We start from the raw sequence: 16,588 nt of genomic DNA, 5'->3' as shown, positions 1-16,588 counted from the left end.
TTTAAATAAGAAAAATTCTACTCTGACCAACATTGACACTATGCTTTTTGAACTATAATGACAACAGTGAGAGCTCCAAATAATTCTCATGGTCAGGTCCCCATTAACATTTGTTAACCTGGCGATGGTTGTGTATTTCAAGCAGCTTGGTGGTCAAAGAGACAAGGAAATTCATCATGGAGCCCAGTTAGTCCAAGTAAGCTACTGAGGTGTGGGGGTGGTGTATGTTGGGAGGGGCGCAGAGCACAGTCATGATTCCATGGAGGTCTGCAGCAATCCCTCTAGTCATTGCTAGTTAGGTCACTCTGTGCAAGTGCCATGGATGGACTGTGCCTGGCTCATGTTCTGTCCATTGATATTTGAAAATTGCATTAAAGTCCTATTAATGCCATGTGACTGTGATGTGCATGGTTAATGAGGGGTCTGCCAAAAATATCAAAGACTCCACCAAAATGGAGAAACCTAGTGTCAGCGGTAACATGGCAGTAAATGCTGCACGATGATTTTTATTGTATTACCATCCAATAGCTGCCTGGCAGTAGTCATATAAACAGAGCCAATTTGTTAATGCTTTAGCATCAGATTTCTTTTCCTGCAATTTTAACGCCTCATTTGGATAGAAGACAAAGGAATTTCATTTGACGGTCTTAAATATCAGAGCAATTTCAATACTTTAAAATTGAAAACATATTCAGCTCAGCCCAATACCTGGCATTTATATTATGAAATAATTTATGCAACACCTTCATTAAGCCAATTCTTTCAACAGTCTATAGTACATTGCAGAATAGAAGGGATGAAGAAAATGATGAAAAGGTGGGTTTAGCTATTGAAAAAACGCAGATGCCTGTTGGGCCTAATAGTCTATCTCCTGCTCCTAATAATTCTTGAATTATATTTTAAAATTAGCAATCTTACATTCATGATTAACATCTTAACTTCAGAAGGATAGATCAAAAGATATTGGACAGAATAAAAAAAAGTTACCTGTTGTCAAAGAGACCATCACTGGGGAGTACATGTGTGTTGTCTTTCCCAACCAGGAACTTTATCCTATCATAGAAGCGTCTGGGGGGATGCAGAGGAAAAGGCAATTGACTTTGCTGGATCAGGTCAAGAGGGTCAGGTGATCCTTGACAAAGCTGACCAGTGTAACAAATTGTTTGCTTGCAACAGTCTGGGTCCATGCAGTCTGTTAAACCATCTGGAAGGAAAGAGTGAAATATGAGGCAGTTCTTTTAAAAATGAATGTTTTATGTTCCAAGATAATAATATTTTGCTGCTGCCAATGTGGTCTAGATATAGCACTGACAAAGGAATTTTCCTTTCAGTTCGAAAATTTGCTCAGAGCTGTCAGCTGTTCATTTCCAAGCATTTAACTTGTATTTTAAAACATCCAAATATCTTAAAGAGTATTTCACTGCTCCTTCTGACAGAGTTGACTGATGCTTGGGCAGGAAAGTAGGGTTGAAGCCCAAGGTCAGCCATTGATCACATTGAATGGTGGAGCAGGCTCGATGGGCCATATGGTCTACTCCTGCTCCTATCTCTTGTGTGTTCTTGTGAGCTCAAGCTGATTATCACCTCCCTAGCTCAGTGTACACAAGACCATTGTGGCAACTCAACTAAGAGTAGAGTAGTAAAAACATAATCACTGTTGGATATTTTAGTTTCCTTTGGTTTGTAGTGAAATTTTCAGGTTCTGAAGTCTGTTTATATTTCAGGTTTCCAACATTTGCAGACTTTTTCCATAATAAATGGAGTATTGTCACTACTTTGTGCAAAACATCAATGTGATTTCAATGAGCAGGATGATGCAAAAGACTACTGTAAGCAAACATGCTGAACACTATTATTTATCTTTCACACCATCCATCAGCTGAGAACATCCTGACCTTCTTGGATAATGGTTTCAGAGACATGTCTTTTTAGCGTTTTATGCATACTGCCACAGCAAATTTGAATGTGAACAGCTTTTAGTGCAGAAAATCATCCTAAGGAATTGCGTAAAAGATTAAAAATGCATAATATGGAGAGCTAGGAGAGGTGACCAAAGTCATGGTTGAATAGGTAGCCTATGAGAAGGGATTTGAAGAGATAGAGGGAGTGAGTCACAGGAAGGCTGATGAAACCTATGCTACTGCTGGTGAAATAAAGGAAGGGAGGTTGTATAAGATGCCAGAGTTTTAGAAGGGAAGGGTTTGGGATGAGGCATAAGGGTCGAGGTTTTCCTGGAGGTAGGGCCAGATCATTGAAGACTTTGCATATGAGGATAGGATTATGACATTGATTCATTGATGATGGTATTGACAGAGAAGAGAAAGGCAATGTGGAGATTAAAGCGATCGCAGCCCAGCCCAATCTGTTCTCACCAAATTCTTGCTCTTGTCCTTCCAGAAGCAGCCACTGAGTAGCAATCAAGAGCAAATATTCTTCTCATTCCAAGTGTGCTAATGCCAGTTGTGGTGTCCCAAATGCCACACTAACTTTGTTCAGCTAACTCAACACAGGTTGGAGATCAAACCTGAGACCTTCATATAATGCATGGTCCAGCTACTCACTGATTACTCCTATTATGTCATGGAGAAACTATTTTGAGTGTGGTACAGTGCCAGGTGGCACATGAAGATGTGAAGAAGTTTTTTTTTAAGTACATTTCAGTGGTACAACAGATCAGTTGTTGATATTAGCTGTCAACTACTGATCATATTTCATTCCTCCCATCTTAATGGAATCCTCATCTCACAGAACATAGTGCAAAGTATTAAAGTCTGAGACTAAGAGGGTTCACAATGTTTACACTTGCTGTAAATCTGCAATTTAATTCATTATTAAAGACCAATTAGGGATTCCATTCTTAAAGTTCTACCATTCATAAGAATTTAATTTTCAATGAATTTGCTACAGCTATGTTGCCTTCCCTGGTTTGAGTGGATTGACCTGCTGATGGGTTAGGGGTTGAAGTTTAGTTACGATCCATGAATTATGACATCACTGAACGAAGCAACTCACATAGTACTCAATGCATTGACACAGTACAGGACTGATACCCAGAGACCTGGTATAGATACTGCTGCTGAATTGGTATCCAGAGTCTGTCAAGTGAGAATCTAAACAGTATATTTCAGAAGATAAAAACAAAAAGCTAAAAGCTACTGCGGATGCTGGAAATCCAAAACAAAACAAAAACAGAATTACCTGGAAAAACTCAGCAAGTCTGGCAGCATCGGCGGAGAAGAAATCAGTCAACGTTTCGAGCCTTCATGGCCCTTCGGCAGAACTGCAGCATAGTTTCAACAAGGGAGAAATATAAATTGGTTTAAGGTGGGTGGGTGGGGGGCGGGGGAAGAGACACATTGAGGGTGTGGTGTGAGCAGATAATAATCAAAAGATGTCACAGACAAAAGGGTCAAAGAGGTGTTGAAGGTGGTGGTCTTTGTCTGAGAAAAGTGCTAATTAAGAATGGAAAACAGGATATTCAAAGTACAGCTCTAGTGGGGGTGGGGTGGAAAGACTAAAGGTTTTAGTTTTAGATTTAAAAATAATGGAAATAGGTGGGGAAAGAAGAATCTATATAAATTATTGAAAAAAAAAGAAACGGGTGGGGGGGAAAAAGAAATGGGGTGGGGATGGGGGGAGGGGGAGTTTAAGATCTAAAGTTGTTGAATTCAATATTCAGCCCAGAGGGCTGTAAAGTGCCTAGTCGGAAGATGAGGTGCTGTTCCTCCAGTTTGCGTTGGGCTTCACTGGAACAATGCAGCAAGCCAAGGACAGACATGTTGGCAAGAGAACAGGGTGGAGTGTTAAAATGGCAAGCGACAGGGAGGTTTGGGTCTTTCTTGCGGACAGACCGCAGGTGTTCCGCAAAACGGTCGCCCAGTTTGCGTTTGGTCTCTCCAATGTAGAGGAGACCGCATTGGGAGCAACGAATGCAGTAGACTAAGTTAGGGGAAATGCAAGTGAAATGCTGCTTTACTTGAAAGGAGTGTTTGGGCCCTTGGACGGTGAGGAGAGAGGAAGTGAAGGGGCAGGTGTTGCATCTTCTGCGTGGGCATGGGGAGGTGCCATAAGTGGGGGTTGAGGAGTAGGGGGTGATGGAGGAGTGGACCAGGGTGTCCCGGAGGGAACGATCCCTACGGAATGCCGTCAAGGGGGGTGAAGGGAAGATGTGTTTGGTGGTGGCATCATGCTGGAGTTGGCGGAAATGGCGGAGGATGATCCTTTGAATGCGGAGGCTGGTGGGATGATAAGTGAGGACAGGGGGGACCCTATCATGTTTCTGGGAAGGAGGAGAAGGCGTGAGGGAGGATGCGCGGGATATGGGCCGGACACGGTTGAGGGCCCTGTCAACGACCGTGGATGGAAAACCTCGGTTAAGGAAGAAGGAGGACATGTCAGAGGAGCTGTTTTTGAAGGTAGCGTCATCAGAACAGATGCGACGGAGGCGAAGGAACTGAGAGAATGGGATGGAGTCTTTACAGGAAGTGGGGTGTGAGGAGATGTAGTCGAGGTAGCTGTGGGAGTCGGTAGGCTTGTAATGGATATTGGTGGACAGTCTATCATCAGAAATTGAGACAGAGAGGTCAAGGAAGGGAAGAGAAGTGTCAGAGATGGACCATGTGAAGATGATGGAGGGGTGGAGATTGGAAGCAAAATTAATAAATTTTTCCAGGTCCCGACGAGAGCATGAAGCAGCACCGAAGTAATCATCGATGTACCGGAGAAAGAGTTGTGGGAGGGGGCCGGAGTAGGACTGGAACAAGGAATGTTCCACATACCCCATAAAGAGACAGGCATAGCTGGGGCCCATGCGGGTACCCATAGCCACACCTTTTATTTGGAGGAAGTGAGAGGAGTTAAAGGAGAAATTGTTCAGTGTGAGAACAAGTTCAGCCAGACGGAGGAGAGTAGTGGTGGATGGGGATTGTTGGGGCCTCTGTTCAAGGAAGAAGCTAAGGGCCCTCAGACCATCCTGGTGGGGGATGGAGGTGTAGAGGGATTGGACATCCATGGTGAAGAGGAAGCGGTTGGGGCCAGGGAACTGGAAATTGTTGATGTGACGTAAGGTGTCAGAGGAATCACGGATGTAGGTGGGAAGGGACTGGACAAGGGGAGAGAGAAGGGAGTCAAGATAACGAGAAATGAGTTCCGTGGGGCAGGAACAGGCTGACACGATCGGTCTGCCAGGACAGTTCTGTTTGTGGATTTTGGGTAGGAGGTAGAAGCGGGCCGTCCGAGGTTGGGCGACTATCAAGTTGGAAGCTGTGGGAGGAAGATCTCCAGAGGAGATGAGGTCAGTGACAGTCCTGGAAACAATGGCTTGATGTTCTGTGGTGGGGTCATGGTCCAGGGAGAGGTAGGAGGAAACGTCTGCGAGTTGACGTTCAGCCTCCGCGAGGTAGAGGTCAATGCGCCAGACAACAACAGTACCACCCTTGTCAGCGGGTTTGATGACAATGTTGGGGTTGGACCTGAGAGAGCGGAGTGCAGTGAGTTCAGAGAGAGACAGATTAGAATGGGTGAGAGGAGCAGAGAAATTGAGACGGCTAATGTCACGCCGACAGTTCTCAATGAAAAGATCAAGAGAAGGTAAGAATCCAGAGGGAGGGGTCCAAGTGGAGGGAGAATATTGGAGGTGGGTAAAAGGATCCGTTGAACGGGGAGAGGACTCCTGCCCAAAGAAGTGAGCACGGAGACGAAGACGGCGGAAGAAGAGTTCAGCATCATGCCGAGCCCAAAATTCATTGAGATGAGGGCGTAAGGGTATGAAACTAAGTCCTTTGCTGAGCACTGAACGTTCAGCATCGGAGAGGGGAAGGTCAGGGGGTATAGTGAATACGCGGCTGGGGCTGGGATTGGAAGATGGGGTGAGGACGGAGGGACAAGCAGGGGTGGAGGGTCCCAGATGGGTGTTGGAGTCGATGAGTTGTTGGAGCTTGCGTTCCTTAGCACTTGAGAGAAAGAGAAAAAGTTTCTTGTTGAGGCGACGGATGAGGCGAAGAATAAAATGAAACTGGGGGCACGTGCAGCTTATTTCAGAGATATTTTGCTATTAAATACACAACCGCTATCAAAGTAGAACAGAACACCAGGTTATCAAATTTCTTTCTTGACAGATACTATTGCAAAGGGCTGGATTTTAATGCCACCACGCCCCTCACATTCCCCTTCCCGCCCCCCCAGGGTATGGATTGGTAGGCAGGGGGATGGCTGCAAAATTAAGTGCTATGCCATGGGCTCCATTCCCAGCACTTACATGCCTGTCCCCACCCCCAATGTAATTTTATCAGCAGCAGGGGAGGTGTCAGGAGGCCATGGGAGAATTGAGGCCTTTAAGTGGCAAATTAATGGCCACTTTAGGGTCTCCTCCCATTGCCACGGGGATTTTACTCATGGCAGGGGAGGTTGACACCAAGCATCCAGCCTGGCAGGTTTCACCCGGTGAGCTGGTAACCAGTCAAAGGAAGTGGGGCGGGGGGGGGAGTGGGGATGCCACCTTTAGTGGCTCCCCTGTGTCCACTGGAGGCCTACCCCCAAGCTCTCCCCCATCCCCACATCTTCCCTATCTATCGTCCTGTCCACACTGGTCCCTCACTCCCTTCTCTGGGGCCCACTAGCCTGGCCCTGACAAGACCCTTGACCTACCTTAAAGTCCCGGGACCATCGCTGAATGCTTTCTCAGTCTGCAGCCTCAGCAATGGCCACCATTCCTGGTGGTGCTGCTGGGATCAGAGAGCTGCCAGCCCACTTGATTGGCCAGCAGCACTTGGAGGGTGTGACCTCCTCTCCCAATAGAGGAATGCAGCCTGCCTCAAACAAATTAACTTAGCTGTTGGTTGGCTGCAAGGTGAACAGCCAAAGTGGGGGTGGGCTGGCCACTGACATTTATGCCAGGAGTGGGAATCCCATACTCCCTCATAAAATCCAGCCCTAAGTGTTGCTAATTTCAAAGATTCTGTTTTTAAAATTTTTATTGATATCTGTCAGCAATAAGGGGACAATACCATAGAAGTAAGGGAAATTTCACTGCAGACCTAGAAAGTGAATATTTATATATTTATAGTTTGAGGTCTGTAGCATTGTCTCTTAGATTGTTTGAGGCTCACAACCTGATGTAACACCTCACCTTTTGCTGTTCTCTTTTTCATAACGAACAGAACTGTGAGATGCTTCTTTTGTTACTTGTTTTCATTCCACCAGGTGACCCTCCATTATATCAATTAACGGAGGTTCCATTTTTATTAATGTTCAAAATCAGTTCCACAAGAAAACAAAACAATTTTAACATTCATTGAACCCAAGAAATGCACCATAATAAGACTAGCTCAAAATACCTAGTGGCTGTTTGCGCAAGCTTTTTATAGCTCTTCCATTCAATTAAATTCTTATGCACTTCATATATGGCATGAGTAATTTAACAATAATTTGGGTGTCCTTTTCCAAGTAATTACTTTATATTTCATAGCCTTCAGTATAGATTAACTTTCTTGTTATAAAAATATCTCTTGTAACCTTAGGTTAGCAATGATGAAGACAGGGTTGCTTTTTCTTCCAATTTGCATCTGACAACAGCACTAGGAGCATGAGAAATCAGGCAGTGTTGGGTCAGTAGCAATGATACATGCTTTAAGCTACAAAGTCCCATTCTACAAATCCAAATTCAGCAGAATGTGTGCTGTATAAATGATACTTTATTCTCCAATGTCTAAATTCCAGTCTTAAGTCTACTAGACTTAGGGGCATACATTTGTCTTGGGCACAATGAGAAATAGTGAATTTTCAGCCCATTTAAACTCCACCTGGCTTTCTTTTCCACCTAAATTAATTTATACCCTTAAGACTCTTGGAGGTCTTCACTTGCTCTCATTGGGAGAAGACCATGTCAGTTTAAATTAATATCATGTGAATCCAAAATAACAGGTTTTCAAAAAGGAAGCCATTGCTACAACACACAGACTGGTGTCAGTTTTCTTGATATTTTAAAAATATATTCTTGTATTATTTTTGTATGCGAAACAGCATTATGAGTTGGCTCCCAAAACTGAAACATTATGGTTTGATGTTTATGGCAGAAATAATGGTGATACCAATTGTGCTGCTGTCATTAAAAGGGAATTGGCAACAAGTTCCAGCGACTGTCATTAAAGGTGGAAATCAGGAAGCTGCTATTCGAGTTGCCCTTCTCATGGAGAAGCTTCGCTATGACAACATCTTGGCATTCAAATACAAGCAAGGTGTAAAGTTGGGGTGCCTACTAACTAGACACCCACCAACCAGACAAAAAAATTAGGGCTTCTGAATTCATGTGTAAATTAATTTTTAATGTGTGTTAAGACATGATTACTTCATAAAACCTTTCTGGCACTGAAAATTAGCTGTTACAAATGTGGAGTCTGATTCTTTCAGATTTTAATTGTTGTTGAAGATTCAAAAAATGAAAACATTGTTTTATTTGCAATTGATTGAACTTAAGAGAGTTGCTTTATCACAATCAGTGCCATTGCCAAAAGCAAAAGAAAACCTTGGGAAGGAGTTAAAAAAAAACTGTTTGGACATTTTACAGGCCAACTTGAATGCAGGTCACCCCTCAACATGAACTCTACCCTTGGGAAAAATAGATATTAATTCGTATATAGTTCACAGAACTTTTCTTTTGCTTGGAAATGAATAGCCTACATGCAATTTAATGCAATGGTACTTGTAATACTCTAAAAATGTAATCGAGCAATGTGTCCATGTTCTCAAAAACCACAAGGCATTTTGTAGCCTATTATGATTGGAATCCATCGCATAACAAACCACAATGGATTGCCCACCACGGAAACTCAAATACTGATCTGAAGTTGGGGAATTGAATTGCCTATCTGCAAATGCATTCACATATTGAAAATGGAACATGACTAAAAAGGCTAAGAATACTGACTGATAACTGGGAATGATGTGCGTCAGTGTTGTAAACATTCCTTCAGCATGTCATTTTGAAGCATTGACCAGTCATGGCTGCATTTGAACAAATTAAATAAGCTGAAAAATGACAGTCTAAAGGAAAGTATGAATTCCATAGAATAGTCACTTGGCACAAGCTTGGTCTACTTTAACGATACTTCTAGTTTTGGGAACATTGCCAAGGGTTTTTAAGAAATTCTAGTAGCTATGTCCTTAAGGAATGAGATATATAGTCATTGGATACATTTGTTGCAGGCAGACACATTTTATAAACTGCTGTAGTCAAGATTTTACAACCACATTTCTTAGTGATAGCTTCTGTTTCTGAATTTCAATTATATGCAATCAATAATGGAATATATCCTTGTGAGGTAAATAATTTATAATATCTGTTACCGTGGAAAAAAAAAGTTATACCATAAACTAGTTAGAAATCAACACTTTCAGGAAAGAAGGGGTGGAGGGAATGTTGGTGGAGACAATTAGCAAGGAGGGAAGAAAAGCAATTTGGAAACTACAATCACATTACTCTGTTATGGCAGGTCGTATTTTATTTCATAAGTGATCAGTGGGAAGTGGTCAGGCTAGAGGTGACACAGATTATAAACTACATTCGGAAATACTTACGCCATCCATAATAGTTAACTTTAAGAGGTCCATGAAGATTGACTTTACAAAACTACCTTTCTCCCAACTGTTGCAAGTTATGAAATCATAGGAACATAGGGCTTAGGGCAGGATGAGGCCATTCAGCCTTTCGAACCTCCTCCACCATTCGATAAGATTATGACTGATCTGATCCCCTGTCTGCGCTCCCCTATAACACCTGACTCCCTTGTCTATCAAAAATCTACCTAACTGAGCCCTTAATAAATTCAATGACCCTGCCTCCACTGCTCTCTTGCAAAGAGAATTCCACAAACGACTCTCTGAGAGAAAACATTTTTCCTCATCTTTGTCTTTAAAAGGAGATCTCTTATTCTTAAACTGTGTTACCTTATTCTAGTTTTCCCCAAAAGAGGAAACTTCTTCCTGGTATCCACCCTGTCAAGTCCCCTCAGTACCTTATATGTTTCAATAAAATCACCTCTCATTCTTCTAAACTCCAAGGGGTACTCGCCCAACCTGTTCAACCTCTTTCCATAAGATAAGCCCTTTACCCCAGGAATAAGTCGAGTGTGCCTTCTCTGAACTGCTTCAAATGTAGTTTTTTGTTTAAGTTTACATTTTCTCTTTAGGAATAAGATTGATAATTTAATTGCAATAAATTAAAGGAATTAGTTGTGCATTTGTTTTTATAATCACAACTGAACTTAAGATAGAGCACATGCAGGTTGAAGCATTCACAAAGCAACAGTTCAAAAATACTTGTCCAACTTTTTTAATCAATGAGGGGGTAGACCAACACTAATGGCATATTTTGCATTTATTTTCCTCCTTTTTGTAAAGAATTTTTCCAACCTAAAATGGAATTTTACTTTACCGAGAAACCTTGGGTGAATGGTCAAGATGTATGAAAGTCAACTGCTTAGAAGTTACATTCACAAAGTCACATATACTCCTATCTAGCTTGAGTTAGCTGATCTCAATCAGACAGGTAGCACTAAGGTGATACAATTGGTCTCTGAGGCCCTAGGCTAGGTTGGAAAAAATTCACTAAGGTCCTCATTTCCAATTTCCAAACAGCAACCTCTACTGGTAAGCATAATATGAACGTATGTACAAACATACATACGAACATATGAAAAATGAGAAGTAGACCATTTCGCCCATCGAACCTGCTCTGCCATTCAATAAGACAATGGCTGATCTGTTTGTGTTACTAATTCCACATTCCCATCTATCCCAATAACCTTTGATTCACTTGCCTAACAAGAATCTATCTAGCTCTGTCTTAAAGATATTCAATGACACTGCCTCCACTGCCTTCTGAGGCAGAGAGTTCCAAAGTTACACAACCCACTGAGAGAAAAAAATTCTCTTAATCTCTGTCCTAAAAAGGTACCCTCTAATTTTAAAACCATGCCCCCTGGTTCTGGACTTAACCACAAGGGGAAACATCATTTCCGCATCCACCTTGTCAAGACTGTTGAGGATCTTACATACTTCAATTAAGTCACCCCTCACTCTTCTAAACTCCAGGGGAAACAAGCCCAGTCTGTCTAACCTTTTGTAGTAATTATGGTTTTATTTAAGTGTGTAATGTACCTTTAAGAATAATACTTATTAGGAGAGATCACATGGTCTCATGGTAAGAGTGGCGCAACCTACCTCAGCAGACAGTGTGGAGATAGAATTGGAGTTGAAAGCACACATGTAGTTGCTGCTGACTATATTGTAACTGCACTTAAAGTTCCCACCCAAGAAGTGTCTGCGGATCAATCCTATCACTAATAGTACAACTTGGCCACTCTACAACAAACTGGCGATAAGGATAAAACAGGATTGAACAGAAGAGATCAAGTTAGAAAGAAACCAGTATTGTACATTGCCCAGTGATTGTAAGCAGCAAACTCCATTAGAATTGAAGAAGTTATCCCCTCTCAAAATGCCACAATTTGGGAGAATTGATCCTTTAGAACCAGCCACAGACGATTGGTCTCAATACATAGAATGCCCCATGTTCTATTTCAAGCGAATAATGTTACGGGGGAAGAGAAGAGTCGAGCGATTCTCTTGAGTGCTTGTGGGAACAAAACCTACAGTCTGATTCAAAGTTTGACAGCACCCAGTGCCCCAAATTCTAAGAATTTTGATGAATTGGTGGACCTTGTGAAGGGTCACTTTAAACTCAAGCCCTCAGTCATGATGTAGCGGTTCAGGTTTAATTCGTGAAATAGAGCCCCGGCTGAGACAATTGCATGCTACATGGCAAATTTGAAGCAGTTAACTGAACATTGTGAGTTCGGTACGACTCTGAACGGCATGCTCAGAGATCATTTATTGTGTGTTGTGCAAGAGGACATTATTCAGGAAATATTATTATCCAAAGTGAATCTGGATTTCAAGAAGGTGCTAGAGATAGTGCTGGCCATGGAAAGCACAGTAAAGAGGTTCAAAAGCAATATAGGGTGTGCAAAATGGCACCGTCCTTCACATCTGGTGGGAAACCTCAGCCAAAAGTGGCGTGAGAAAGTGAGACTCTGCCGAGAAGCGGGAAACAGCCTCCGCTAGCTGAAGAATAAAGAAAAATAACTTAGCAGCGAAATTGAAGAATAATTTTAATAGAGGTGGAATTAAGCAGTCTTTTAGCAATTGGCAGTTTAAAAAAATCAAATGCTACTATTGTCACAGAAATAGACATATGATGAGGCAGTGCAAGGAAAGATGCAAGCAGGCTTGTAAACAAAAGAAGAAGCCCAATGAAATCTACAATATAGAAAAGCCTGAAGCAAAACGTTCAGACATTTACTCGTTGTTTAATTTGAATGTAGGTAAGACAGAGCTTTTGAAGTAAATGACAAACTTGTTAGAATGGAAGTGGACACGGGAGCTTCCACTACAGTAATTGGGGAACATACCTTCAGACATTTGAATAATGGTGAACATCAATTAAGTTTAGGAGAAACAGCTGCCAAGCTAAAAACATATACGGGTGAAGACATTCAAGTAAAAGGCAAAAGCAGAGTAACTGTCCATTCTGGAAGCCAACTGGCAAAGTTACCCTTGATGGTGGTAGCAGGTGAAGGGCCAAGCCTCTTCGGGCAAAATTGGTTAAAGGAGATTAAGTTAGAATGGTCTGAAATTTTCCAGTTGAGAGCAAGTGGGCTGCCAGAGCTACTTAGAAAGTACGCCACTGTCTTTAAGGACGAACTGGGAAAAATCCAATGCCTGTAGGCCAAGATTCATGTGGATCCGGAAGCAAACCCTCGCTTCATGAAGGCGAGGCTGGTGCCATATGCCCTGTGAGGAAAAGTTGACATTGAACTGAACATACTGGAGAAACTGGGTGTTATACAACCTGTTCAATTCTCAGAATGGGAAGCACCCATAGTCCCTGTCCTTAAACCCAACCAAAGCATCCGAATGTGTAGAGACTACAAACTGATGGTTACTAAAGTAGCTAAGCTAGACAGGAAGCCCATTCCAAAAATCGAAGAACTGTATACCAAGCTGGCAGGAGGGACAATATACACGAAGCTGGACATGAGTCATGCTTATCAACAACTAGAGTTGGATAGTGCTCCTCGGGAATTTGTCACAATTCATCCCCACAAAAGGTCGTACCAATATACACGATTGCCTTTTGGTCTCTCCTCCGTTTGTGCCATCTTTCAGAGAACAATGGAAAGCTTACTGCAGGGACTGCCCCAGGTTGTAGTCTATTTAGAGGATGTATTGGTGACAGGATTCACTTAAAAAGGGCATTTGGCAAACTTAGAAGTCTTAAAACGTTTCTTGCAAGCTGGAGTGCATTTTAAAAAAAGAAAAGTGCACATTCCAAGTGAGGGAGGTAATCTTTTTGGGTTACTGGGTAGGTTCACAGGGCCTCTACCTGGTTGAGGAGAAGGTGAGAGCTATAAGAGAGGCACCTGTGCCTCAGAGCTAAAATCATTCCTAGGAATGGTCAACTGTTATGGATGGTTCTTACCCAATTTGTCTACAGAACTGGCCCTCCTGCATATTCTACTCAAAAATAACCAACGTTGGTCTTGGGAGCTTTCATAAAGGTGAAACAATTGTTACACTCATCCAATCTATTAGTGCATTATGACCAGATGAAAGACTTGGTGCTTACATGTGATGCATCTCCCTATGGAGTGGGAGCAGTGCTCTCTTATTGGATGGACGATGGCACAGAACGGCCAATAGGTTATGTATCAAGAACACTCACCACAGCGGAAAAGGGATACTTGTAGATAAAAAGGCCTGTCCACCATCTTTGGTGTCAATAAATTTCACCAGTATGTACACGGCTGCCATTTCACAAACCATTGCTAGGATTTTTTAGCGAGGAAAAGGCTATACCCCCCACAGCCTCAGCAAGAATACAACAATGGGCCTCAATTCTGGCAGCTATGAATACACTTTCATACAAAGGCCTGGCCACCAAATTGCAAATGTCAATGCCTTAGTCATTTGCCTTTACGAGAAAATGACGAGCACGTCCCAGTTCCACAGGAACTTGATTTACTGTTAAATTTCTTAGATTCCTCGCTGGTATGTGCTCGACAGATCAGAGACTGGACAAGTCAGGACCAGTCCTATCTCAAGTAGGAGAACAAGTGCTACATGGTTGATCACAGGAGCACCTATCTGATGAAATGAAACCGTACTTCAACAGAAGACATGAAATAACCAGCCAAGATGGCATCTTGTTGTGGGGAGCATGAGTGATAGTTCCTCCAAAGGGAAGGGAGCCACTTTTATTTGAACTGCACAGTGCCCATCCAGGAATTTCTCAAATGCAGACCATAGCACGCAGTTATCTATGGTGGCCTGGAATGGATGGCAAAAGAGAGAGTTTAGTAAAGCGCTGCATGCAATGTCAGCAACTGCAAAAGTTGCCACCGATAGCTCCATTACACCCATGGGAGTGGCCAGGTAGACCCTGGGTGCGGTTACACATTGACTATGTCGGACCTATCCTGGGAGCAATATTTGTGCTCATTGTCGATGCCCATTCAAAATAGTTGGATGTGTATGAGGTGAAGTCACCAACGTTGAGCACTGCCATTCCTGAGCTACTACCAGTCATTTCCGATAATGGCATGGCATTTAGAAGTGCTGAGTTTCAATGGTTTATCAGTCTCAACGGTATCACTCATTTGAAAACTGCACCGTACCACCCTTCCTCAAAGGACTGGCCAAAATGGCGGTTCAAATGTTTAAGGCAGGCATGAAAAAGCTAACTGGTGATTCTATAAGACCATAAGACATAGGAGCAGAAATTAGGCCATTCGGCCCATCGAGTCTGCTCTGCCATTCAATCATGGCTGATAAGTTTCTCAACCCTATTCTCCCGCCTTCTCCCCGTAACCTTTGATCCCCTTACCAATCAAGAACCTATCTATCTCTGTCTTAAATACACTCAATGACCTGGCCTCCACAGCCTTCTGTGGCAATGAATTCCATAGATTCACCACTCTCTGGCTAAAGAAGTTTCTCCTCATCTCTGTTCTAAAAGGTCTTCCCTTTACTCTGAGGCTGTGCCCTCGGGTCCTAGTCTCTCCTACTAATGGAAACATCTTCCCCACATCCACTCTATCCAGGCCTTTCAGTATTCTGTAAGTTTCAATCAGATCCCCCCTCATCCTTCTAAACTCCATCGAGTATAGACCCAGAGTCCTCAAACGTTCCTCATATGTTAAGCCTTTCATTCCAGGGATCATTCTCGTGAACCTCCTCTGGAGGAACCTCCAGGGCCAGCACATCCTTCCTGAGATACGGGGCCCAAAATTACTCACAATATTCTAAATGTGGTCTGACCAGAGCCTTATAAAGCCTCAGCAGCACATCCCTGCTTTTATATTCTAGTCCTCTTGGCAACCTTGGCAACCAAACTAGCATGTTTTCTTTTTCATTTCAGGACTACCCCTCACACAACAACAGGTGCCACGCCTGCGAAGTTATTGTTGAAACGCTGTCTCAGGACGAGATTGAGCTTAACAATGCCGAATTTAGAGGGGAAGGTGGAAAGGAGTCAGGGAAGCCAGAAAACTAGACACGACTGGCATAGGTGCGAGAGGAAATTTACCGTGGGAGGGCTGGCTATACGTGAAAAACTTTGGGGAAGGACCAAAGTGGTTACCGGGTGAAATAAGTGCGGTGACTGGACCTCCATCTTACCATGTGGAGGTGGAAGGCTGGATCATCTGTAAACATCTGGACCATTTAAGGAAGAGAGAGACAAATCACCAAGATTTATTTCCACCAGTGATCGTGACTAGGTCTGTGTTTCCTGGTGAGGATGCTCAGCCCAGGATTGACATGTCTGATGTTCCTGTAAGCGTTGAGGATACAGAACTGCAAGTGCCCACTGATATTCAGGTAACTCCGGAAAAGTAGATACCTGTAAAGAATCTGAAGTTGTGGAGCTGCGACATTCCACACGTACCAGGAAACCACCTGAAATACTGAACTTGTAAATTCCTTACCCAGTGTAAATATTATATTGTCTTGATAAATATGTACTTGTAAATATAAAATGTATAGCCAAGTTAAACGGGGAGGAATGTAGTAATTAGAGTTTTATTTAATGTGTAATGTACCTTTAAGAATAATACTTGTTAGGAGAGATCATATGATCTGTAGTAACCAATATGAGGGTAGCGTGACCTACCTCAGCAGTCAGTGTAGAGATAGCATTAGAGTTGAAAGCATATGTGTAGTTGCTGCTGAGTATATTGTAAATAGACTGAAAGTTTCCACCCATAAAGTGTCTGCAGATCAACTCTATCACTAATAGTGCAACTCGGCCACCCTAGAACACCTTTCCTCATAAGACAACCCACTCATTCCAGGTATCAATCTAGTAAACTGCACGTAGGTGTATGTCGGATGAGGACAGGAGTAGGTTTAGCTATGAGGCTCTTTTCTGGATGAACAGTTTCTCCAAATCATTTTCTGGGTTCACAGTTGAAGAACAATCCCTTTGATTGGTGTCCGGTCACACAAACGCCAAGGAGAATGTGGTGCTTGT

The 16,588-nt window shown here is 42.7% G+C and overlaps 1 protein-coding gene across 1 annotated transcript in view; it reads right to left on the bottom strand.

Annotated features, from left to right (window-relative positions):
- Nucleotides 1–16,588, bottom strand: part of tenm1 (teneurin transmembrane protein 1) — a 1,283,715-nt gene that overhangs the window by 169,851 nt on the left and 1,097,276 nt on the right. Inside the window, exon 15 of the mRNA XM_078547452.1 lies at nucleotides 988–1,204. Coding sequence (XP_078403578.1) covers nucleotides 988–1,204 — 217 coding nt within the window. The remainder of the gene's footprint in view (nucleotides 1–987; nucleotides 1,205–16,588) is intronic.

This window comes from Cetorhinus maximus, chromosome 8 (assembly GCF_964194155.1).
Source record: "Cetorhinus maximus chromosome 8, sCetMax3.hap1.1, whole genome shotgun sequence".
Classification (NCBI taxonomy): Eukaryota; Metazoa; Chordata; class Chondrichthyes; order Lamniformes; family Cetorhinidae; genus Cetorhinus; species Cetorhinus maximus.
Note: the sequence above shows the minus strand (reverse complement) of the source record. Positions and strands in the feature narration are given on the sequence as shown.